The sequence below is a fragment of the Stomoxys calcitrans genome, chromosome 3, assembly GCF_963082655.1.
Source record: "Stomoxys calcitrans chromosome 3, idStoCalc2.1, whole genome shotgun sequence".
In the NCBI taxonomy this organism is placed as follows: Eukaryota; Metazoa; Arthropoda; class Insecta; order Diptera; family Muscidae; genus Stomoxys; species Stomoxys calcitrans.
The window spans coordinates 37229506-37254382 of NC_081554.1; the positions used below are offsets into that span (position 1 = coordinate 37229506).

Consider the following 24877-nt stretch of genomic DNA (forward strand, 5'->3'; position numbering starts at 1 on the left):
GAAAGGTCAATAAAACCGAAAGTACTTCAGCTATTGTTTTAATTCTCTTTTTATTTGAGAATACAATATTCCTATTTTTTATGCAATCTTGCAAATGACATTGGGTACATAGCCACTCCCATTGCGATTTTTATACCCTCCACTATAGGATGGGGGTATACTTATTTCGTCATTCCGTCTGTACCACCTCGAAATATTCGTCTAAGGCCCCATAAAGTATATATATTCTTGATCGTCATGACATTTTAAGTGGATCTAGCCATGTCCGTCCGTCTGTCGAAAGCACGCTAACTTTCCAAGAAGTAAATCTAGGCACTTGAAATTTTGCCCAAATACCTCTCATTAGTGAAGGTCGGTTGGGATTGTAAATGGACCATATCGGTTCATGTTTAGATAAAGCTGCCATATGAACCGATCTTGGGTCTTGTCTTCTTAAGCTTCTAGAGAACGCAATTCTTATCCGATTTGACTGAAATTTTGCACATATCGTTTTAGTATGACATCCAACAACTGTGCCAAGTATGGTCTTAATCAGTCCATAATCTGATAAAGCTGCCATATAAACCGATCTTTGATCTTGAGTTCTTGAGCTTCTAGAGGGCGTAATTCTTATCCGATTTGGTTGAATTTTAACCAATAACTGTGCCAAGTAACGTCTAAATCAGTCTATAAACTGATATACCCGCCATAAAAATCGATCACCTGATTTGACTTATTGAGTCCTAGGCGGCGCAATTCTTATCCAATTTGGCTGAAATTTTGCATATGTCCTCTTGGTATGACTTACAATATATATAACAGGGATGGATCAAAGCTAGAGGACAGAATGGGCCTGGGAGTTTACATTGAGAACCCAGGGACTGAGATCTGTTTTAGACTGCCTGACCATAATACGGTCCTGCAGACGGAGATCCGGGCGATCACGAAATGCGTGAAGTGGTGTGGTGCTAACGCGAGGACGTCGAGTGTGAACATCTTTAACGATAGTAAAATTTCCATGAGAGCAATAACAACCAGGACGGTAAGGTAACGAACAGTCTTGCAGTGTAAGAAGAAGATTATCGCCTTCTCTGAGGATGGCAAAATCCGAATCGTTTGTGTGCCGGGCCATAACGGAGTAAGGGAAAAAGAAAGGGCAGACGATTTAGCGGTGAAGGCCAGAGAACTGCCGTCAATAAACTTGGTTAACCCGAAGCCTTTCGGGTTGACGTAGTCCGAGTTAAGGGAGTGGGTGACGAATGCACAGTCGGTAAGACGGCGAAAATCCTATGGGTGAATCCAGAACGTGAGAAGACGAATGTATTCCAGAAAGGAAGCAAGAAGGAGGTCAGTATAGCTATTGGTATCATAACGGGACATATAGGACTACGAGCTCACTAATGTAAAATCGGTGCGGCTAGTGATAGCATGTGTAGGGCATACGGGCAAGAAGATGCGACGTTGGAACATTTCTTTTGTCATTGCCCGGCTTTCGCTTTTAACATATACCGGCACTTAGGTGGAGACACAATACCTCACATGAACCAACTTAGGGGAGTGGTATTGAAAAAAATTAAGTATTTTGTAAGTAGCACGGAACTTCTAATTTAAAATTTTCTTTTTAGAGTTTACTTTATAGTTTTTAGAGTGCACAACAGGCCAATTACTGGCTTAGGTGTATGCCCATAGTGTCATGGGGCGGATTAATGTCTGCACCCTCTTTTCAACCTAACCTAAATTAACTGTGCCAAGTATGGTCCAAATCTGACTTAGCTGCGATATAAACCGATCTCCTAATTTGACTATCGGAGCGCAAATATTACTCGATTTGTCTGAAATTTTGGAGGTAATGTTTTTCTATGACTTCTAACAGCTATGACAAGTACGGTACATATCGGTAAATAACTTGATGTAGCTCATATATATCTTGAAAAAGTCATTCAAAGAACTTGACAAATGCGATGCATGATGGCCCGAACCGGGCGAACTTAGCACGCTTTCACTTGTTGACATTCGTGTGACTCTTTGCAGCATATCAATCGGTATGTTGGCAATGGCATCGAGAATGTTGGAATGGCAGGAATTTCAAATAACCCCAGAAAAAGAAATCGTATAAACTCAAATCTGTAAGTTTGTGTCTTCAGATAGGTTGTCGATGAGCATTTCACATGCATTTTGACAGGAAACAAAATTGCGTTTAGTGAATTCTTGCACAATAGCCCATTAATAGGGATGAAATTAAAGGTCTTGATGGGGAATTCGTCGAACAGTGGTATCAGAAATTCCCATAGCAGCTGCGTGTTTGCAAGCCGAAAGTCGGGGAGAAGGCACAACTGACTGCCTCGCTCTTTCGATATTTTCCAGAGTTGCGATGGTCCATTGAGGCCCATTTCTGGGTTTAACGCCACTTCCACACTGTCGAAATGAGTTAACCCAGGGCAGAATCGAATTATGACTAGGAACGAGTCCGTGATGAAGAATTTCAAAGTGAGCGTGGAAGGCACGCTCCGCGACCGTTAGAAAAGCTCTAATCTTTGAAGGCCCGCTACTCCCTAGACCAGAGCATGGTGGCAACTGTCAGGAGAGATGCAGATCTTCCCCCTCTTGACCCCCTCTCCACCCAACTCGATTTTCAAGATTTTTTTCTAATAAGTAATTTTTTCTGACCCAACACTGTTATATTTCATGGTTCGGTCAAAAGTCATAAAAACTTTGAATTTTTTGAACCGAATCCTAAAAAATGGGGTTGCATTAGCTTTTACATTAAAAAAACGTGAAAAACCTTAAGTCAATAAATAATCCCTTTATCTTTCCTCTGTGTTTTAGGGTTAACCCCTAATGCAAAAGAAAAATGTTTGTTACCAGCATTTTCGTGGCCAAGAGATTGTGGCTTGGTATTATTTTTTTTTGCTCGGTTTTATTCTTGGTTTTACCACATTTATCCACACATTCGCCCCTATCATTCATTCATGACTATCACCACTTATTTGCCGCTTCGATGTTAAGCTTTTAGACTCAACAATTCACTATCACTGTTAATGTTTGTAACTGAATATGTAGTACGTGCAAACTGTACAAAATTTGTGAAGCAATTTCCACCGTGGAGTTGTTTTGGTTTTTTTTCTCGTTCGTCTTCAATTGATGTACACCTTTTAGACATGGTTATATCCAGAATTTTCGCTTTCGCTCCTTTTTTACTTAAATTTGAAGTTAGTGCTATCGCGTGGAATTTTCTACTTTTTAAAATTATTCACTTGTCGTTGATTGTGCGGGAGCGTTTGTTTGCCCATTGCAATTATTCAGTTTCCAACAAATTATCGAGAAATCTTTATACAGTAGATGGCAGAAGTTTGCAACATGGGCATAAAACGTGTAGAACTAAGGAAATATTTTGAAAGTTGTAAATTTCCTTGTATATGGTGAAATATTAAGAGACAACCAAGATGAAGAATGTAGAGGTTTTTATTATACCCACCACCGTAGGATAGGGGGTTTGACGAATCGGACGGATCGGATCGTCGTAAAATTCTAAGACGACTTAACGACGCCCGTGTGTCTGTCCGTCCTTCTGTTGTAATCACTCTAGAGTCTCAAAAATAGAGATATTGAGCTGAAATTTGGCACAGATACGTCTTTTTGATGCACGATGGTTAAGTTCTTGAATAGGACCATATTTGGATATAGCTGCTATATAGACCGATTTTCCGATAAAGGGTCTCACGCCTATAACAACTTTATTTTTAATCCGATTTGGCTGAAATTTGAAAAAGTGAGTAGTTTAGGGCTTCCCGACAACTGACCAAAATATGGTTCAGATCGGACTACATTTAGATATAGCTACGATGTAGACCGATCTCCCGATAAAGGGTCGGACGACCATAAAAGCTTTATTTATTACCCGATTTCGCTGAAATTTGCAACCCGATTTATTACCCGATTTCGTTGAAATTTGCAACAGTGGGTTATTTTAAGCCTCCCGACATCTGACCTAAATATGGATTAGATCGGTCCATATTTATATATAGACCGATCTCCCGACAAAGGGTCTAATGCCCATAAAAACTTAATTTTTCATCCGATTTTGCTGAAATTTGAAAAAGTGAGTAGTTTAAGGCTTTCCGACAACTGACCTAAACATGGTTCGGATCGGACTATATTTAGATATAGCTGCCATATAGACCGATCTCCCGATAGATGGTCTGAAGCCCATAAAAATTTTATTTTTTTTAACCGATTTCGCTAAAATTTAACACAGTGGGTTATTTTAAGCCTCCCGACATCTGACCTAAATATGGATTAGATCGGTCCATATTTAGATATAGCTGCCATATAGACCGATTTCCTGATAAACGGTCTGAAGCTCATAAAAGCTTTATTTATTACCCGATTTCGCTGAAATTTAAAACAGTGGGTTATTTTAAGCCACTTGACATCTGACCCAAATACGGATTAGATCGGTCCAAATTTATATATAGCTGCCATATAGACCGATAAAGGGTCTAATGCCCATATAAACTTTATTTTTCATCCGATTTTGCTGAAATTTGAAGCGGTGAGTGGTTTAAGGCTTACTGATAACAGCAAACATACAAATAAACTCAGTTTTTTCCTGAATTAAGTGAAGAAATCACACAGGAATTGTGGCTTGCAGGGCCTAAAGAAGTCAAATCGGAGGTTGTATCTACTTATTGACCTATTTTTTGGGTATTTCCTGTGTTTTTTGGAGGTCATAAATGTCCGTCCATCTCGCAATAAATTCTAAAAAAGTCAGTTACAAGTGATAAAATTAGGAGATCAAGAAGTCAAACTAGGAGATTGGTTTATTGGAGAATGGAAATGAATGTGAGTGTTATGTACCGAATTTGGGCAAAACTTTAAGTTTCTAGGGGACCATGAAGTCAAATCGGGGGATGGATTTATAAGGGGACTACATCTTTTTCTGAACCAATATAAGCGGTATTGTGCATTGGGGTATTGGATGTCATAATCGTAATTCACACATCAAATTTTAACCAAATCGGATCAAAATTAAAGCCCAGGAAACCTAATAAAAGGATATAGGAGGTAATCAGTATTTCGATATTTGGATGTGCTACAAACAGAATGACTAAATTAGCGTATCTCCATCCCATGGTGGTAGGTATAAAAATGTGTGAATCTAATGGGCAACTCCAAGTGCCGCCATGACAGCCATATGAGAGAGGCATCCTGTGGAAAACATACGGATTCTATGTCTCAGGTCTCAGGTCTCACAATGGACGAAAACGTCTAAGTGAGTCTGACAGCAGACTGCCACTCAAACCTATGTTTGTTTCAGGGAATATAGGCTGCATTCGGTCGAATTTGTAGGTAACAAACTTGTTGTGATATTAAATCCCTTATGTCGCAGACTTTTTGCCGTAAGTGTCATGTGCAAAATGATTACTGTTGTGTTTTTTGATCGTTTCGTTTAGCTTTAAAAACTACTTTTCTTTGTATGGGTTTTTTTATCTTGAAATTTGTCTTCAACCATGCGGAGTAGTTGACGAAAGTATTGAAAACCGCAGTTATGTGTATGACTCACAACTTTATGGGAAACCACCAGTTAGAATTAAGAAAATTTTTTTGCATATTAATTTGTAAAATTTTCCAATCATCAAAATTTTATTGAACACTTTTTAAAGATCAAATTGTAGTGGATACACAGAAAAAAATATCTCTTAGAAAAAAAACCAATTACCAAATTTGTATGTGAAACTTTAAATTCTGAACGAATTTTAGCATTGAATCGAAGACATTATTTGTTGGTGTACGTAAGTAAGTCCCTATACAAGAGACTTGACAGACAAAATTATTGAAATTTTGTTGAGGTAGTTGTAAAAATAGGCCCATCCCATGCCATTCGTCACGTGAAAACACAGGTACGAGTCCCCCGGTTGGCCAAAAAAAAATTTTTTTTTTTTTCAATAAACTTTTTTTAGAAAATTCGGCATAAAAAAATATGAATTTCATATTCAAAAAAAATTTTTTTAAAGAAGTTTTGACATATTTTTAAATTTAATTAATTAAGACACTCATTACTGTGCAGCAGTACTTCTTGATTTATTCCAACTAAAGAAGATGATGTCGGTAGGCTAAAGGATGCGTGCAAGACCACCAAACATGGGATCATGAGTTCAATACTCTGGGGCACCAAAATTATTAAAATTGGTTTTTAAGGCCAATAGTAGAGAGTGACAGAGTAAACCCCGAGAGCAGCAGTAAAATGAACGAGACAAAGCATCGCGAGCCGAACAAAGAAAACAAACATACCACCACCCGAAGCAAAAAGTACATGTGTTAACTGGTAAGATGGTTTTTGGCTTGCAAAGAGTACCTTTCAACAACAAATTTGTACTTTGGGTCGTTGAGATTCAAATTAAATTGTTGCAGGAAAATTAACAAATTTCGTAGTCGTTTTTCAACCGAAGTTGTTGTTTTTCAAAATTATTTTTATCTGTGTAGATGAAAAATCTAACAGAGTCGTCCATTAACATTTGTTATCCCCACCACCATAGGATGGGGGAACACTAGTCTAATCATTCCGTTTAGAACACCTCGAAATATTGGTCTAAGACCACATAAAGTATATATATTTTTGACCGTCTCGACTTTCAGAGTCGATCTAGCCCTGTCCGTCCGTCCGTCTGTCGAAATCACGATAGCGGTCGCAATTTTTGTCCGATACGGCTGAAATTTTGCATGTAGTGTTCTGTTATGAGTTTCAACAACGGTGCCAAGTACGATCTAAATCGGTTTATAACTTGATATAGCTCCCATATAAACCTATCTCGATATGACTTCTTGAGCCCTTACAATTTTTGTCCGATTTGACTAAAATATAGCATGTAGTGTTTTGTTATGACTTCCAACAACTGTGCTTAATACGATCTAAATCGGTTTATAACTTGTTATAGCTCCCATATAAACCAATCTCCCGAATTGACTTATTGAGCCCCTACAAGCCGCAGTTTTTATCCGATTTGGCTGAAATTTGCATGTGGTGTTCCGTTGTGACTTCCAATCTTTGTGCCAAGTACGGTCTAAATCGGTTTAGAACCTGATTTAGCTCCCGATTTGACTTCTTGAGCCCCTACAAGCCGCAGTTTTTATCCGATTTGGGTGAAATTTTGCACGTGATGTTTTGTTATGACTTCCAACAACTGTGCCAAATACGGTCTAAATCAGAAGTTTGGCATGTAGAATAAAATTATGTCTTCAACTAAATTTATTTGTCTTAATGTTTAGCAGAATCCAAGGCACGTTTCGTGATTTGATTCACTGTCAAACATCTTCAGCTCAGTCTTACAAACGAGCTTGCAAATTATTGAATTTTATTATAAAAATGCGTACTTTTAGTTTAATTGACCCATGGAAGTGGCTACGCTTACGTAGAGTGCGAACTGAAGAAAATATCGCACCTGTATTGGCCAGTGTTAATGATGATCATCAATTATCAATTCATCGCCGTTCGCTGCAATTGGGCCTCTGTTACTCAACAACGTGGAAAATTTTGCGGAAGGAATTAGGCCTTTCAAAAACCAGCTGGTGCAAGAAATGAAGCCGAACGACCTACCGCAAGGCAGAATTTTTTGGGGAATGGGCTTTTGGAAAGTTGGCCGAAAATCCACTTTTTTATCGAAAAATTTTGTTCAGCGACAAAGCCCATTTTTGGCTCAATCAGTATGTAAATAAGCAGAAATGACGATTTTAGAGTGAAGATCAGCCAGAAGCATTGCACGAGAAAGCCACAGTGTGGTGCAGTTTATGGGCTGGTAGCATCATTGGACCGTACTTCTTCAAGGTGATGCGAATCGTAACGTAGCTGTGAATGGTATGCGCTATCATGAGACATGCATGACATGTGGTTTTTCATCGATAAATTGTGTTCAGCGACAAAGCCCATTTTTGGCTCAATCTTTATGTAAATAAGCAGAAATGTCGATTTTAGAGTGAAGATCAGCCAGAAGCATTGCACGAGAAAGCCACAGTTTGGTGCGGTTTATGGGCTGGTGGCATCATTGGATCGTACTTCTTCAAGGTGATGCGAATCGTAACGTAGCTGTGAATGCTATGCGCTATCATGAGACATGCATGACATGTGGTTTCAAGAAGACGGTGCCGCATGCCACACAGCACGCGTAACAATGGACTTATTGAGACGCGAGTTCGCTGAACATTTCGTTTCACGTTCGGGACCGCTCAATAGGCCGCTTAAATCGCGCGATTTAACGCCTTTCGACTATTTTGGGGCTACGCTAAAACTCATGTCTATACAGACAAGCCCGCTTCAGTTGACGCATTGAAAGACAACATTGAAGAAAATTTATTCGTAAGATACCGGCCGAGATGTTGAAAAGAGTATGCCAAAATTGGACTAAGCGGATGGACCATTTGAGGCGCAATCACTGTCAACATTTGCATGAAATAATCTTCAAACATTAAATTATATGGAGCGTACTATCGAATCGAATAAAGATTTGCATGTTTTTTTTTTGAATTTTATGTGTTTTTATACCCTCCACTATAGGATGGGGGTATACTAATTTCGTCATTCTGTTTTTAACACCTTGAAATATGCGTCTAAGACCCAATAAAGTATATATATTCTTGATAGTCGTGACATTTTAAGTCGAAGTAGCCATGTCCGTCCGTCCGTCCGTCTGTCTGTCGAAAGCACGCTAACTTTTGAAGGAGTAGAGCTAGCCGCTTGAAATTTTGCACAAATACTTCTTATTAGCGTAGGTCGGTTGGGATTGTAAATGGTCCAAATCGGTCATTGTTTTGATATGGCTGCCATATAAACCGATCTTGGGTCTTGACTTCTTGAGCCTCTGGAGGGCGCAATTCTCGCCCGATTTGACTCAAATTTTGCACAAGTGTTTTGATATCACTTCCAACAACTGTGCTAAGTCGGTCTATAACCTGATATAGCTGCCATATAAACCGATCTTGGGTCTTGACTTCTTGAGCTTCTAGAGGGCGCAATTCTCGCCCGATTTGACTCAAATTTTGTACAACGGCTCTTCCCATGGCCTTCAACTTACGTGTGCAATATGGTCAGAATCGATCTATAGCTTGATACAGCTCCCATATAAACCGATCTCCCGATTTCGCTTCTTGCGCCCCGAATCGGACTATAACTTTATAGCTGCTCCTCCGCCCTTATTCATTATACTTTGTTTGCCGTAAAACAGATACTGCGCAAAGAACTCGACAGATGCGACCATGGTGGAGGGTATTTGTTTTTTTTTTTTTGAAAAACTTTCCTATAGCTCTTAAATATCACCTGTATAACTTAGTGCATTTGTTGTTAACACCCAGAAGACAGAAAGATAGACTTATTGATAACTATACCGACCGACTCAGAATCACTTTCTGATTCGATTTGGCCATGTCCGTCTGTGTGTCTGTCTGTCCAAGTTAATTTGTGTACAAAGTACGGGTCGCAATTTTCATCCGATCGTCTTCAAATTTGGCACATACTTTATTTTTCGGCTTAGAGACGAAGCCTATTGAAATTGGAAAATATCGATTCAGATTTGTATATAGCTCCCATATATGTGTTCGACCGATTTGGAGTAATAATGCAACAAAATGGTCATTTGTTAACCGATTCTCCCGAAATTTGGCAGGAAGGATTTTCTCTCGATTCTCGACTCGACTGGTGAATTTCAAAAAAATCGGTTCAGATTAAGATATAGCTCTCCTATATATATTCGTCCGATTTGCAGTAAAAATGCAATTAAATGGTCATTTGTTAGCCGAATCTCTTAAAATTTGATAGGAACTGTCTTCTCTTGACTCTCGATATTACTGGTAAATATATATATATATATATATATATATATATATATATATATATATATATATATATATATATATATATATATATATATCCCGATTTTTACTCCTAGAGCCACTACAAGCACATTTATTGACCAATCTTCCCAAAATTTTGTACAACGCTTTCTGCGACTATTTGCACAGTATCCATAAACTTTGGTTAAAATCTGTTCAAATTTAGATATAGCTTCCATATATATGTTTGTCCGATTTCGAGATATATTGCAATAAAGTGCTTATTTTTTAACCGATTCTCTCGAAATTTAGCAGGAAGTATTTTCTTATGACTCTTAATATTACTGGCGAATTTAGATATAGCTCCAATATATATGTTCTTCCAATTTTGAGAAATATTGCCATAAAGTGCTCATTTGTTTACCAATTCTCTTGAAATTTGGCAGAAAGAAGAGCCACTGGAAGCGGATTTAATAACCAACCTTGCCAGAATTATTCATAACGTTTTCCTCAATGCCTGCCACAATATCTATGGGGTTTGGTCGAAATCAGTTCAGATTTCGATATAGCTCACATATATATGTTCGTCAAATTTTGGGTAATTTGCAGCAATGTTGTCATTTTTCAACCGTAGTTATTAAATTCACAACATATTTGCTTTGCTTGAAATTTGATACGAGGATTTTAATAATCCATCTGAAAACATCCGCCGAGGTCCATCAAACTTGGTTCAGAATTGGATATAGCTTCCACATTGTAGTTATAGGGTAGGTGTAGGGTATCATAGAGTCGGCACCGCCCGACTTTTGCTTTTCCTTACTGGTTAGTCATATATTTGTAAGATATACCTTAGGGATGTTTTATAGAACTTTGTTCAATCCTTCTTCAGCATATTTGCAACATTCCAATTGCACTTACCTTTATTTAACGGCTTGGGATTCAATTGTTTCCGACGTGACATCATTGTTGTGATTGTTCTATGTTGAATTAATCCTCGGGAAAAATGGAAGGCCAAAACAGATGTGGAACTTGTTCAAAAGCCGGTAAAAGGCACAACGAAAACTACATTTAAATCGAACAAACTGAATAGGAAACCACAAAAATACACACACACACACATACAAAAAGTAACGGAAATAATAATTTTAAAAATGCACTACCGTTTTGCTTATTATTAAAATTTTTCTAAATTTGTGGTTATTTATCTTTAAATTGCACTTTCAAATGTGAAGGTTTTTTGTGGGAAATTTCCTTTGGAAATTCCAAATTACTCTTTAAAGGCCTTTTAGTGTATAAATATTTAAATTCACATGCATACACATACAGAAGTATTGGAATTTTTTGCAACTAACTTTTTTTTTTGATTTGTTTATAAACAAAAAAATTTTATTGCTAATCGCCACTTAAAATTGATGTTTTAGATTTGTAAAATTTTTATTTTCTTTCGATTCTTCAAACCTATATCGGTGGAATACAATGGGGGTAACGAGTTATAAATCTCTTCTTTGTTGTTGTGGGGATGATTTATTATTTGTTTCCACTTTTGATTAGCAAGGTTCTTTTTTTTGATGAATTATTTTTTCATCACAGATTCTAAAAGATTTGAAATTATTGGCGGTTATAGAATCTAGTGATTAACGTATATGAAGAAATTTCACTTCGGTTCCCATTAGCAGGGCATGCGGTGGCAATTGGTGTTGAATTAAAGACGAAGACAACGACGAAAACGAGTGATAATCGAGCACATTGCTTAAGAACATTTGCAAATTTCAAGAACGTAAACACGTCTAAGCATTACGGCGAAATACTCACTACTAAACAAATGGGGGAGCCCACAATGTACTGCTGCGGCTGCTGCTGCTGGTGACGGCCGCTTGCTGTGATGGTTGGTGATGGCTGCAGCTGATGTTGTTTGCAATCACGACGAAACGAACGAACCAGCAACAACAGCAGTAGCAGCAAAAGCAGGCGGCAACAACCAGCCAGCAAGCCAGCAACCAAACCAATCGTATCGAACCAGCAACACTAACAACAACGACAACAACAATATGGCAACACAGCCCCAGTATGCAACAGCAGCAGCAACAACAAGAACACAATGTCTTTGCCATCCACATCGCACATTGTACAGAAGTCAAATGGCAGCAACAACAACAGCAACAACTACTACAATAACAACAGCACAAACAAATTGAATCGATTTGAACCCAATGCGACACATGACTCGGCGCTCTCCCTCTGTTATCCACAACCAACAAGCCCCATGAGCATGCATGCATGCAAGCAAGCAAGCATTCGCAATACACACAATTGAAGCTGTTTTGCACCAACACCAACACCAACCAACAACTTGAACACGATGTCCATTACAAGAACAACAATAAACACGACAAGATGATGGCTCTTCAGAAACAGCGCCAAAAATTGTTTTCCAACGAGAACACCAAACAAAAACGTGAGAGAGAGTAACCAAAACAAGTGGGAAATGAAAAAACAAAAAAAACAATTGCATAAAATATAAAAGCAAAACAAAAAACGGCGATAACAACAAAATGACCCCCCTTAACTAAACAGAAACATACACTGACACATATGCAGCAACAACAAAGCTGGAAAAAACCCAGAGAGTATACAAATGGAGCAAGAGAGTAAAGGAGAGAGGGAGAGAGAGAGAGAGCGTAAACCGGAACCGGATTTAATCTCAATGTAGTTTCCCTCCCATTAGCATTAGCAACATTGTATTTTAGCACTATACAACAATAACAAGAATGCAAGCAAGCAACATATGATTTCCTTTCCGGAGAGAGAGCAGAGAATGCAAAGTTCAATTTATTGCTCCAGGAATATCCAAGACAAAAAAAAAAAAAACACACAAAATGAGAAGTGTAAAAATATAAGGATTGCCATTTGATTAAATATAAAAAAAAAAAAATTGGGTATGGCAAATTCAAAACAAATAATACCAAAAAAAAAACTTTACAAACCAAATTAATCAAGAAGTACTTAGAGCGCGCAAACAGATTATTGCCTTATGGTGATGTCGATTCTGAAAAAAATGTTACAGTAATAATGTACTTAGACGGGACAACATGGTGTTACACTTTTTGCATTCTTAATCGAACATGTTCATCAAAGAACAGCAGCAAGCCACCTTAAAAATAAGTGCACATGGTAGCTCACACCTTATACTATCAATCGCTGTTGACGCTTACGATTCTCAACGACCAAAACATAAAATACTCCTTTAAATTCATAAGCTATTGTAAGTGTTTTTGCTGATGGGCATATAGTGATTGCTGGCCATATTTTAATTTTGAGCAATACTCACGAAGGCTCTGTATTAACTGTAACTGAATAGAAGACATGCACACACGCATAGCTACCGTTCATTGTTATGAGAGCTGAAATGAATTTGCCTGAATTGTAATAACTTGGGTAAAGAAAACCAGTAAGGAAAGGCAAAAGTCGGGCGGAGCCGACTATATAATACCCTAGCGTTCGTCCTTGGACCAAAAAATTGACTTGTGCATAATTTTACGATAATATAACAAGAAATTCGACTTGTACTTTGATCACAAAAATATTAAATATCGAAAGAAAGGGAAAATATTTTGAAAGTCGAGAGGCGCGAATTTGGATTTTATTTAAGATACATGGTTTCTTCGCAGAAACTTCTTAGAATTGTATATATTTTACGTTTTTGCTATATAATTTTTATTTTATTTTTTTTTTTTTTTTGACATCTTTAGAAATATTCACCCTAAGACTTATGTCTCTCAACCTGTCTGGAGTGTCTAGCTTAACAGACCAATTGGACGAACAACTTTTTGACTTTAGCCTTGCTGTTATAGTCATTTTTCGTTAATGGATCTCTATTAATGAATCAATTAATGGATCGGCACAAGTCTTCTATGATCGTCTGATCCGTTTATAAAAACTGATAATACAAAACACCCTTATGTTTTCACGAAATGCAAAGCATTAACTCGGTGGCATAGCTATTCATCTTTCATGACATTTTTGAAGGACACATTAAAATTTTCTGGCAACATAGTTAAAGCAAAATTATAGCCAAATATGTATGTTGAATACCCTATTTAAACTGTTCTCTTGCTATTCACAATTTCTCTCACAATTGCTCTCACGGTTGTTTTGTCCTCTCTTGCTCTCTCTCCTTCTCATTTACTATAAGAAAATAAACACACACAAAACCGACACTCCGTTGATAAGAATCAAAACAAAAACTGCGAAACAAAAATGTTCATGCCTATATACAAACAGACAAAAAATATACTTTTATCATTATAAAACAAAACAAAATCATAAACAATAACCGCAGCGAATAAAACTGACAGCATTCCACAAAACAACAACAAGGCGCAAATATTCAGACAATAAATTGCTATTGCTGAATGCAGTCAATTGTTTGATTTTCAAAACTGATAAGAGCGAAAAAAGCTTCAACTCAGTCAACACATTTAAACCTCCCACCACCCACACAAGGAATATATATTTAAATTACATCAACTAGCACCGATGTTATTACTTAAGCATTTTGCATCACTTCATTCACTATCACGTAGTTTTTAGGGGTTTGTTTGTGCTGCTTAATTTAATTTATTTACACACTTTACTTTCTTATCACTGCCGCCGCATTTTTGTGTACAGATATCCACCATTGCAGAGTCAACAATGCGAATGGCTTTGTATGTGTGCGTATTTTATCGGTTTCATTTATATACTGTCAGTTGGCCTAAAAGAAAATGTCAATAATGTTCTAAATTATACATTCAAAAGCTGCGTGCTATGAATGGTTAGAGTTTCTATTGGGGTTTGTGGCTACGCTACAGAACCAAAACGGATGCAACACCATAGCAATTTGTATTGCATATGTTAAGGCGCAAAATATTTACCAATTTATTACTAAGTTGATATATGTAGAGGTCGCCGTAATCATAGTCATCAATTTTAAAATTTAAACAAAAATTGTTCTGAACATTTTTGGGAGTGAGATTTCTGTAAAAAAATTTGATGCTAACTACATTTAAAAAAAATAGGTTAACTGTGATACACTACATTTTTTTCGAAATGAAAAACTCTGGCTATTGTTAGCAAAAACAATTGCAGTATCATGATTTTAAAATTTTATCCGATTTAGGTAAAGAAACCCAATTTCAAATCGAGATTATCATAAAACTAAAACCAATAAAGATATCGTTGCAGTTTTTCAGTTTTTTTAGACCCATATCTCCTCAAAAAATAAGTAAACATTTTGGCCACATTTCTTGACAAAAATACCCAAAATACCCCCCCTGGTAAAAAATGTTTGCAAAATCGGAATTTTTCGGAAAAATAAGTGCATAGACCTTAATCTTAGGAAGGAGTAAAAATTATTTGTATTTGTACAGTATTTGTTATCAACTTGGGGGTTGAAGCTTTGTGTTTTGAGAACTCGAGGGGGTTTCTAATTTTTTCGTAAAAAATTTCAATATTGCACTTTACTAATCTTCTACTAGTGTCAACACAAATTATAAAAAATTCATTTAAAACGCTTCTACGTCAAGTATTTTTATACCCACCTGCGAAGAAGGGGGGTATATTCATTTTGTCATTCCGTTTGCAGCACATCGAAATATCCATTTCCGACCCTATAAAAAATCTAAGACAATCTAGCCATGTCGATCCGTCTGTCCGTCTGTTTGTTGAAATCGCGCCACAGTCGTTAAAAATAGAGATATAGAGCTGAAGTTTTGCACAGATTCTTTCTTTGTCCATAAGCAGGTTAAGTTCGAAGATAGGCTATATCGGACTATATCTTGATATAGCGCCCATATAGACCGATCCGCCGATTTTGGGGGCTTAGGCCCATAAAAGCCACATTTATTATTCGAATTTGCTGAAATTTGGGACAGTGAGTTGTGTTAAGCCCCTCGACATCCTTTTTCAATTTGGCCCAGATCGGTCTAGATTTCGATATAGCTGCCACATAGACCGATCCACCGATTTAGGGTCTAAGGCTCATAAAAGTCACATTTATTATACGATTTTGCTGAAATTTGGGACAAAGAGTTGTGTTAGGCCCTTCGACATCCTTCGTCAATTTGGCCTGATCGGTTCAGATTTGACTATAGCTGCCATATAGACCGATCTCTCGAATCAAGCTTTTGGGCCCACAAAAGGGGCATTTATTGTCCGATGTCGCCGAAATTTAGGACAGTGAGTTGAGTTAGGCCCTTCGACATCCTTCGTAAATTTGGCCCAGATCGGTCCAGATTTGACTATAGCTGTCATATAGACCAATCTCTCGATTTAAGGTCTTGGGCCCATAAAAGTCACATTTATTATCCGATTTTGCTGAAATTTGGGACAAAGAGTTGTGTTAGGCCCTTCGACATCCTTCGTCAATTTGGCCCTGATCGGTTCAGATTTGACTATAGCTGCCATATAGACCGATCTCTCGATTTAAGGTTTTGGACCCCCAAAAGGCGCATTTATTGACCGATGTCGCCGAAATTTGGGACAGTGAGTTATGTTAAGCCCCTCGACATACTCCTGCAATATGGCGCAGATCGGTCCAGATTTGGATATAGCTGCCATATAGATCGATCTCTCGATTCAAGGTTTTGGGCCCATAAAAGGGGCATTTATTGTCCGATGTCGCCGAAATTTGGGACAGTGAGTTGTGTTAGGCCCTTCGACATTCTTCGTCAAGTTGGCCCTGATCGGTCCAGATTTGGCTATAGCTGCCATATAGACCGATCTCTCGATTCAAAGTTATGGGCCCATAAAAGGGGCATTTATTATCCGATGTCGCCGAAATTTGGGACTGTGAGTTGTTTGGGGCATTTATGCATGCATTTTTCATCGGACTTTGACGAAAAGTGGTCTACATATATACCCGAGGTGGTGGGTATCCAAAGTTCGCCCCTGCCAACTTAACGCCTTTTTACTTGTTTACAGAATATTGAATTGAAAGCTGCAGGTAAAATTTTCTTTATGGAGACAAAACAATGAAATTATTATTGAAAATTATTATTATTATTGGAGCTATAATACCACGTTATCGTCCGATTCGGACGATAATTGAATTGAATGTTAGATACCATATTAGAAGTCGTTGTGTAAAATTTCAGCCAATTCGAATAAAAATTGCGCCCTTAAGGGGCTCAAGAAGTAAAATTAGGGAGTTGGGTTATATGGAGGCTATAAACCGATTCAGACCATAATTGACACGTATGTCGAAGTTCATGACAAAAGTCGTTGTATTAAATTTGAACCAAATCAGAGAAGAATTGCTCTCTCTACTGCCTCAAGAAGTGAAGTCCAAGATCGTTTTATATGGCAGCTATATCAGGTTATAGACCGATTTCAACCTTACTTAGCATAGTTGTTGGAAGTCATAACAAAACAAAATTTCAGCCAAATCGGATAAGAAATGCGCCCTCTAGAGGCTGAACAAGTCAAGTCCCCAGATCAGTTTATGTGACAGCTATATGGACTATGGACTGATTTGAACCACTTTTGAATTCAAGACTTTTTATCGGGAGATCGGGTGCCAAATCTTCATAGTCATCTTTGAACTTAAGATGATTTCAACAAAAGATACATGGATGATCATTTAGGAATCGATACATTTTTAATCTTAAACTAAAAATGTTAAAATCTCATGCTATAGAGTTGATATTCTGTCTTTACCAAAAAAATCACAGTTCGTTGATATCTTATTGGACCGCCAAATCAGTATTAAGGCAAACATATGTCGTATATAACAGGCTCCAGTCTCCTTGGGAGTTAAGAATCTATTATAGACTCAAAAACAGCTGAACCGATTTTTATAAAATATTCACAGATGGTAGAGTTTGGACTTCGGTGAAAATAGGATACTACATTTTTTGATATCCGAAGGGGGGCGGAACCTCCCCCATACCACAATTTTCAAAAACTCCAGATCTCGGAGATGAGTGCACCGATTTAAGCGAAATTTTAAATGCCACCTTATAGTACACCAAAAACAAGGAATTGGTATAAAATTTTTGGGTTAAATAACCGGGGGGACGCCCCATCCCAAAACCCAACCGGAAGGACATGTTTACCAATTGGGGCAATATGGGTATCAAACGAAAGGTATTTAACGGTAGAGTACGAATTTGATATACAAATTTCGCCCAAAGTGTTCGGGAGCTCCCCCTGCCCCAAAAAACCCCCCACAGGACTCTTTCACAGCTTCAAAAAAACGGACCTGTTTAGATTGTCTATAAATAATGACGATCTAGTACTTGGTAGCGTTGCAAATTGATATGGCAAATGTCCAATTCTTCGGTGGTGGGTATAAAAACATATACCGCATTTTTGGCTTTTAGAACATTTGGTAGGTTTTGGTCGGGTTTGGTAGGATTTTTCTTAAATTTTGGTAGAAAATAATTTTGTTGAGTGGCAACACTGGTCATCAAAGACACCGGTTTTCAAAATTTCAGACAAATCGGATAAGAATTGGTCCCTCCAGAGGCTCAAGAAATCAATTCAGGAGATTGGTTGATATGGGAGTTTTATAAGGATATAGCCCGATGTAGACGGCGATAAAGGCAAAATTAATAAGTTACTACATAGGGCATAGTGTGTTTAAGAAGAAAATTTTTAAATAAAAAGGCAATTTGAAAGTAAGGAAGCGGAAGCGAAGCAGAGCAAAAAAAATTGCGAAGTGGAAAAATATTTGTCAGAGCGGAGCGGAAAAAAAGAACCTGCTTCGGTTTCCTAATAAAAATCAACTACGTACGGTAAGCACACACTTTTTGCTATTATCAGCAGACAGTTTCTTTGCTATGGGTGCAACAAAAATGTCACAATTTATGCAATTTATTTATAACACACTTTTTTTGAAAAAATATGGAAAATAAGAAAACTTTTGCACTAATATATAGTTCCATAGGGAGCCCACCGTAGCGCAGAGGTTAGCATGTCCGCCTATAACGCCGAACGTCTGGGTTCGAATCCTGGCGGTGGTTTTCCCTTCCTAATGCTGGCAACATTTGTGAGGTACTATGCCATGTAAAACTTCTCTCCAAAGATGTGTTGCACTGCGGCACTCCGTTCGGACTCGGCTATAAAAAGGAGGCCCCTTGTCATTGAGCTTAAAACTTTAATCGGACTGCACTCATTGATATGTGAGAAGTGTGCCTCTGTTCCTTAGTGGAATGTTCATGGGCAAAATAGCTCCATTAATCATATCCGTATCTTGTATGTTTTCTCTACTATTGGTTACCCAAAAAGTAATTGCGGATTTTTTAAAAGAAAGTAAAATCATTTTTAATAAAACTTAGAATGACACTTTTTTTTCTAAAGCAATCTAAAAGTAACAGCTGATAACTGACAGAAGAAAGAATGCAATTACAGAGTCACAAGCTGTGAAAAAATTTGTCAACGCCGACTATATGAAAAATCCGCAATTACTTTTTGGGCAACCCAATACCTTCTGAAAATTCTAAAAAATTCCATCGGAAATTAAGAGCTTTATACATTTTTTGGTCAAAAGAGAAAAAATGCCACGCAATTACCATGACCATCTACACATTATATTCTCATATATAACCATTTAAATTTAATATTCAGCGGTTGTGCTTTCCTTTTTATGCTCTCTTTTGGCATATTTATAACCCGGTGATCATCCATCCGGACTTAAAATAGAATTTATATCTTTTTATTCAGACTTTTTCTCTCCACAGCATAGGTGTTTTGTGACTCCTTGCCACTAATTCACATAATGCAATTTTCGTTGTCCTTTTTCGTGGGCATGCCACTAAACCCTGCCATATATTAAAACAATTTTTTTCTTTGCTACCCTCCTATGACACCTATTACGCTTATTTCCATTATTTGGTCATAGATTTTAAAATATGTTGACAACGAACGGAAATAACATCATTTCCTTTATATTTTATATAAAAAAAAAACGCAGTTGGTTTGTGAATTTTCGTTTGGCTGATGCATTTTGGTTAACTACCTACTTCTTTGTTTTTATTTTTTGACTTCTCATTTGTAAATTTCTTTGTTTCCAACATGGAAATTTTTTCGCATCGCTGAATTTTTCGTTGTCATCCATGTATCATTTGCAGGAGAGGAAATTGCTGGGGATTATTTGAGTTGGAAAAAATAAGAATGTGATTTTTTATAAATTTTTTTAGATCCTGAAAATTTGCATAGTGTTAGTTAGAGCAAAAGTGAATCATAAATGGTTGCTTAGATTTAACTAATATGAACATTTAAGGTTGGACAACTTTTAGGTTTAAATTAAAAATGTTTAATGTCTTAACAAAAACAAAAATCTCTCAGTGTACAGTTCGTTAAGGTTTTTATTGGACCGCCAAAGTAGTATCAAGGCCAAAGAAACTCTGTTCTTTCAAATATGGCGGTCCCAAAATTTCCTTCATAGGGTAGAAATAACATGAAATAAGAAACATTTTGAGGTGTGTTTAAAAAAATCGAAGGGGGCCTTAAGGGTTAAAAATTTGAAAAAAAAACTTTTAATTATTTAATGAACATATTTTTTTATACCCACCACTGAAGGATGGGGGTGTACTCATTCCGTCATTCCGTTTGCAACACATCGAAATATCCATTTCCGACTCTAGAAAGTATATATATTCTTGATCAGCGTAAAAATCTAAGACCATCTAGGCATGTCCGTACGTCTGTCTGTTGAAATCACGCTACAGTCTTTAAAAATAGAGATATTGAGCTGAAACTTTGCACAGATTCTTTGTTTTGGCCATAAGCAGGTTAAGTTCGAAGATGGGCGGGCTATATCGGGCTATATTTTGATATAGCCCCCATATAGACCGATCCACAGATTTAGGGTCTTAGGCCCGTAAAAGGCACATTTATTATCCGATTTTGCTGAATTTTGGGTCAGTGTGTTGCGCTAGGCCCTTCGACATATTTCGTTAATTTGGCTCAAATCGGTCCAGATTTGGATATAGCTGCCATATAGACCGAACCTCCGATTTAGGGTGTCAGGCCTATAAAAGCCACATTTATTATCAGATTTTGCTGAAATTTGGGTCAGTGAGTTGCGCTAGGCCCTTCGACATCCTTCGTTAATTTGGCTCAAATCGGTTCAAATTAGGATATAGCTGCCATATAGACCGATCCTCAGATTTAGGGTCTTAGGCCCATAAAAGCCACATTTAATATCCGATGTCGCTGATATTTGAGATAGTGAGTTGCGCTAGGCCCTTCGACATCCTTTTTCAATTTGGCTCAGATCGGTCCAGATTTGGATATAGCTGCCATATAGACCGATCCTCCGATTTAGGGTCTTAGGCCCATAAAAGCCACATTTATAATCCGATGTCGCTGAAATTTAGGACAGTGAGTTGTGTTAGGCCTTTCGTCAATTTGATCCAGATCGGTTCAGATTTGGATATAGCTGCCATATAGACCGATCCTCCAATTTAGGGTCTCAGGCCCATAAAAGCCACATTTATTATCCGATTTTGCTGAAATTTGGGTCTGTGAGTTGCGCTAGGCCCTTCGAAATCCTTCGCCAATTTGGCTCAGATCGGTGCAAATTTGGATATAGCTGTCATATAGACCGATCCTCCGATTTAGGGTCTCAGGCCCATAAAAGCCACATTTATTGTCCGATTTTGCTGAAATTTGGGACAGTGAGTTGTATTAGGCCCTTCGACATCCTTCGCCAATTTGGCTCAGATCGGTTCAAATTAGGATATAGCTGCCATATAGACCGAACCTCAGATTTAGGGTCTCAGGCCCATAAAAGCCACATTTATTATCCGATTTTGCTGAAATGTAGGTCAGTGAGTTGCGCTAGGCCCTTCGACTTCCTTCAAAGAATCTGTGCAAAATTTCAGCTCAATATCTCCATTTTTAAAGACTGTAGCGTGATTTCAACAGACAGACGGACGGACATGTCTAGATCGTCTTAGATTTTTACGCTGATCAAGAATATATATACTTTATAAGGTCGGAAATGGATATTTCGATGTGTTGCAAACGGAATGACAAAATGAATATACCCCCATCCTTCGGTGGTGGGTATAAAAATAAGTTCATGAAATGTAGTATTTAGAAAAAATTTTGTTTAAAATGTTGTCTTTAGAAAAAAATTTCATTAAAATTTTGAAATTATGTCATTAGACACAATTTCGATGTTTTTAAAAGAAAACTTCTTTTAAATTTTGTTTTCAGTTAACATTTGATTGAATGCTCACAGCCCCCTCTTTGTGATCATCTATCATTCATTGCCCTTCGGGCCTGATCCTGTAGACTTAGCATACATGTCGATAGAGGCATACCCACAGATTCCAGTTCCCTTAGAATGTATAGGGTAACTCTTAGTCTCGTAAGCTCATCTGCATTACAATTCCCTGGTATATCTCTGTGGCCCGGCATCCAGAACAGGTGTATTTTGAACTGTTCGGCCATCTTGTTGAGAGATCTGCAGGACTTTTTCTCAAAAAGCTGCTCAGGCAGGGTGTAACCCAAACTGTCGGGAACATCGGTCATAGTATCAAGGATAACACAGTGTCCGTGCCCGCAACAAACAAAGCTTGCTTAGACTCACGAAGCTTCCTTTGACTCACGGCAATGATCGCAGCAATCTGTCTAGCCACAATGACCAGAGGCATTAGATGTGGCACTCAATTCAGTGCATCAGCTGGTGTCGTCCTAAGTGCGGCTGTAATGCACAAAGAAGCCATCCTTTGGATCCGTTTGACTATTAAACAGTAGGTGGACTTTTGAAGCGCCGTCCACTAGATCACAACACCATATAACATTATAGGTCTGACAACAGCAGTATATAATAAGGCATTAATTTCGGCTGGGCTGAACAGTGGGTGAACTTTTGAAGCGCCGTCCACTAGATCACAACACCATATAACATTATAGGTCTGACAACAGCAGTATATAATAAGGCATTAATTTCGGCTGGGCTGAACTTTGGATACCCACCACCTCCGGTCAAAATGCACCACCTATGAATCCGTAGCAACTATAGTGAAATATGATTCGATCTAGATCGACGTCGAGGGCCTAACGCAGCTCTTTAATACAAAATTCAACGTAATCGGGAAATAAATGGGCCTTATATGGGTTGAAGACAGTAAATCGGGTTATCGATATATATGGAAGCCATAAGCCATAGATAGGCCTTTGGGGGTGGGCTAAGCATCCCCCCAAAAGAATATATATACTTTGTAGGGTCGGAAATGGATATTTCGATATGTTACAAACGGAATGACAAAATCAATAAACCCCATATTTTGGTGGTGGGTATAAAAATATTTAATTGTTTGTCAGTACAACCTAATATACAGTACGAGTACATGTACATGCTATATAATCTCAAAGAAACCAAACAATAAAACAAGTAAAAGTGTGCTAAGTTCGGCGGGCCTGAATCTTATATACCCTTCGCCATGGATCAGCAGGAGACAAGTTCTTTGAATGAATTTTTCAAATATTTATATGGGAGCTATATCAAGTTATAGACCAATATGGACCCTACTTTTCATTGCAGTTAGAAATCATACAAATATTCCACTTTCATAATTTTAGCCAAATCGTATAGGAATTAGCGAAGGCCACCGTAGCACAGAGGTTAGCATGTCCGCCTATGACGCTGAACGCCTGGGTTCGAATCCTGTCAAGACCATCAGAAAAAATTTTCAGCGGTGGCATTCCCCTCCAAATGCTGGCAACATTTGTGAGGTAATATGCTATATAAAACTTCTCTCCAAAGAGGTGTCGCACAGCGGCACGCGGTTCGGACACGGCTTTAAAAAAGAGGCTCCTTATGATTGAGCATAAACTTGAATCGAACTGCACACATTGATAGGTGAGAAGTTTGGCCCTTTTCCTTAGTGGAATGTTCATGGGCAAAGTTTGCTAAATTTGTTGTATAGGAATTTGCATCCCTAGAGAAATCAAATCGGACGCTCGATGCCAGCCGCCGCTCGATGCCAGCTTTATCTGGTTATCTACGGATCTAGACCATACATTGCACGGTTATAGGAAGTTATAGAACAACACAATAGGCAAAATTTCAGCCACATCGGATAAAATTGTGTGTGTCCTCTAGAGGATCAGGAAGACAAATCGGGCGACCGGTTTATATGGGAGCTATATCACACAGATAAACATAACTTTGAAAAACAAAAACTCTTGTTGAAAAATCAACTACAAAATTTGTCAATTTTCCTGCAACAAATCAAGTTAAAATTTTAACAACCCAAAGTACAAATTGGGTGTCAGCAACTCTTTTCACATACAAAGTTTTTGAATTATTCTTGCAGTAATTTTTTTCTGTGCTGGTTAAAGGAAGATTGAGACCATTCTTGGCACGGCTTTGGAAGTCATAATAAAGCGTAACGTGAAAAATTTCAGCCAAATGTCTGTCGGATAATAATTGCACCCTCAAGAAGTCAAATCGGAAGATCGGTTTATATGGCAGCTATATCAAAACATGAACCGATTTGATCTATTTACAATTCCAACCTACCTTCACTTATGGGAAGTATTTGTGCAAAATTTCAAGCGCCTCCTCCTTCGAAAGTAAGCGCGCCTTCGACAGACAGACGGACACAGCCAAATAGACCTAAAACATCAAAACGGCCAAGAATATATGAATTTTATGGGGCCTTAGACGAAGTTACAAACGGAATGACTATGTTAGTATACCCTCATCCTATGTTGAAGGGTATATACAACAAAGCGTAACGTGAAAAATTTCAGCCAAATGTCTGTCGGATAATAATTGCACCCTCAAGAAGTCAAATCGGAAGATCGGTTTATATGGCAGCTATATCAAAACATGAACCGATTTGATCTATTTACAATTCCAACCTACCTTCACTGATGGGAAGTATTTGTGCAAAATTTCAAGCGCCTAGCTTTACTCCTTTGAATGTAAGCACGCTTTCGACAGACAGACGGACACGGCGGAATAGACCTAGAACATCAAAACGGCCAAGAATATATATCCTTTATGAGACCTTAGACGAATATTTCGAGGAGTTACAAACGGAATGACTATGCTAGTATACCCTCATCCTATGTTGAA

The 24877-nt window shown here is 37.9% G+C and overlaps 1 protein-coding gene across 3 annotated transcripts in view; it reads right to left on the reverse strand.

Moving 5' to 3' along the window:
• LOC106082288 (zinc finger protein ush) overlaps nucleotides 1-24877 on the reverse strand; it is a 570300-nt gene that overhangs the window by 431618 nt on the left and 113805 nt on the right. Inside the window, exons 1-2 of one of the 3 annotated variants that reach the window (XM_059366041.1) lie at nucleotides 14428-14515; nucleotides 10717-10860 (exon numbers count right to left, since the gene is read on the reverse strand). The exons of 1 other annotated variant lie outside the window; for it this stretch is intronic. In XM_059366041.1, coding sequence (XP_059222024.1) covers nucleotides 10717-10762 — 46 coding nt within the window. In that variant the 5' untranslated portion in view covers nucleotides 10763-10860; nucleotides 14428-14515. Of the gene's footprint in view, nucleotides 1-10716; nucleotides 11127-14427; nucleotides 14516-24877 lie in introns of those variants that run through there. One more of the 3 variants, XM_059366042.1, reaches the window with a different exon arrangement.